The sequence below is a fragment of the Buceros rhinoceros genome, unplaced genomic scaffold, assembly GCF_000710305.1.
Source record: "Buceros rhinoceros silvestris isolate BGI_N320 unplaced genomic scaffold, ASM71030v1 scaffold20339, whole genome shotgun sequence".
Classification (NCBI taxonomy): domain Eukaryota; kingdom Metazoa; phylum Chordata; class Aves; order Bucerotiformes; family Bucerotidae; genus Buceros; species Buceros rhinoceros.
The window spans coordinates 6,351-6,817 of NW_010433534.1; the positions used below are offsets into that span (position 1 = coordinate 6,351).

At 64.5% G+C, this 467-nt stretch overlaps 1 protein-coding gene across 1 annotated transcript in view; it reads right to left on the reverse strand.

The window, feature by feature from the left end:
• Positions 1 to 467, reverse strand: part of KLHDC8B (kelch domain containing 8B) — a gene marked incomplete at its 5' end in the record, with an annotated part of 2,627 nt that overhangs the window by 1,448 nt on the left and 712 nt on the right. Inside the window, 2 exons of the mRNA XM_010144160.1 lie at positions 27 to 82; positions 329 to 466. Of these exons, the coding sequence (XP_010142462.1) occupies positions 27 to 82; positions 329 to 466 (194 nt within the window). The remainder of the gene's footprint in view (positions 1 to 26; positions 83 to 328; position 467) is intronic.

A 467-nucleotide genomic window follows, 5' to 3' on the forward strand; every position in this document is an offset into this window, starting at 1 on the left:
GCTCGTCCCCCGAGGCAGCCGGCCACAAAGTCAGCTCTCTTCTCCCTCATGCGGATGGCACGGCTCGGCTTGCTCCACACACCTGGGGGTGAGAGGGTGTGAGCATCACCCTGCAGGGCTCCTCTCCGCACACCGAGGCCCAGACACCGCTGGGCTAATGGCTCCCCAGGGCCAGGGAACACAGGGCGGGACTTGCCACGGGTGCAAGCGGATGATGCTCAGAGCCCATATATGAACAGTGTCCCTTGGGCACGGACACCAAGATCTCAGGGAGGCATCCTGGACCCACAGGGGACGCTCCCACCCCACCCAGGGACACAGAGCTCACCCTGCGCAGGGTCAAACATCTCCACAGTGTTGACGAAGTGGGGACGGGAATAGAAGTTGTGAGGCCCTGGCTGCTGCAGTCCCCCCAGGCTGAAGATGACGCCGTCAGCCATGGCGCAGGCAGCAAAGGCTCGGCGGGG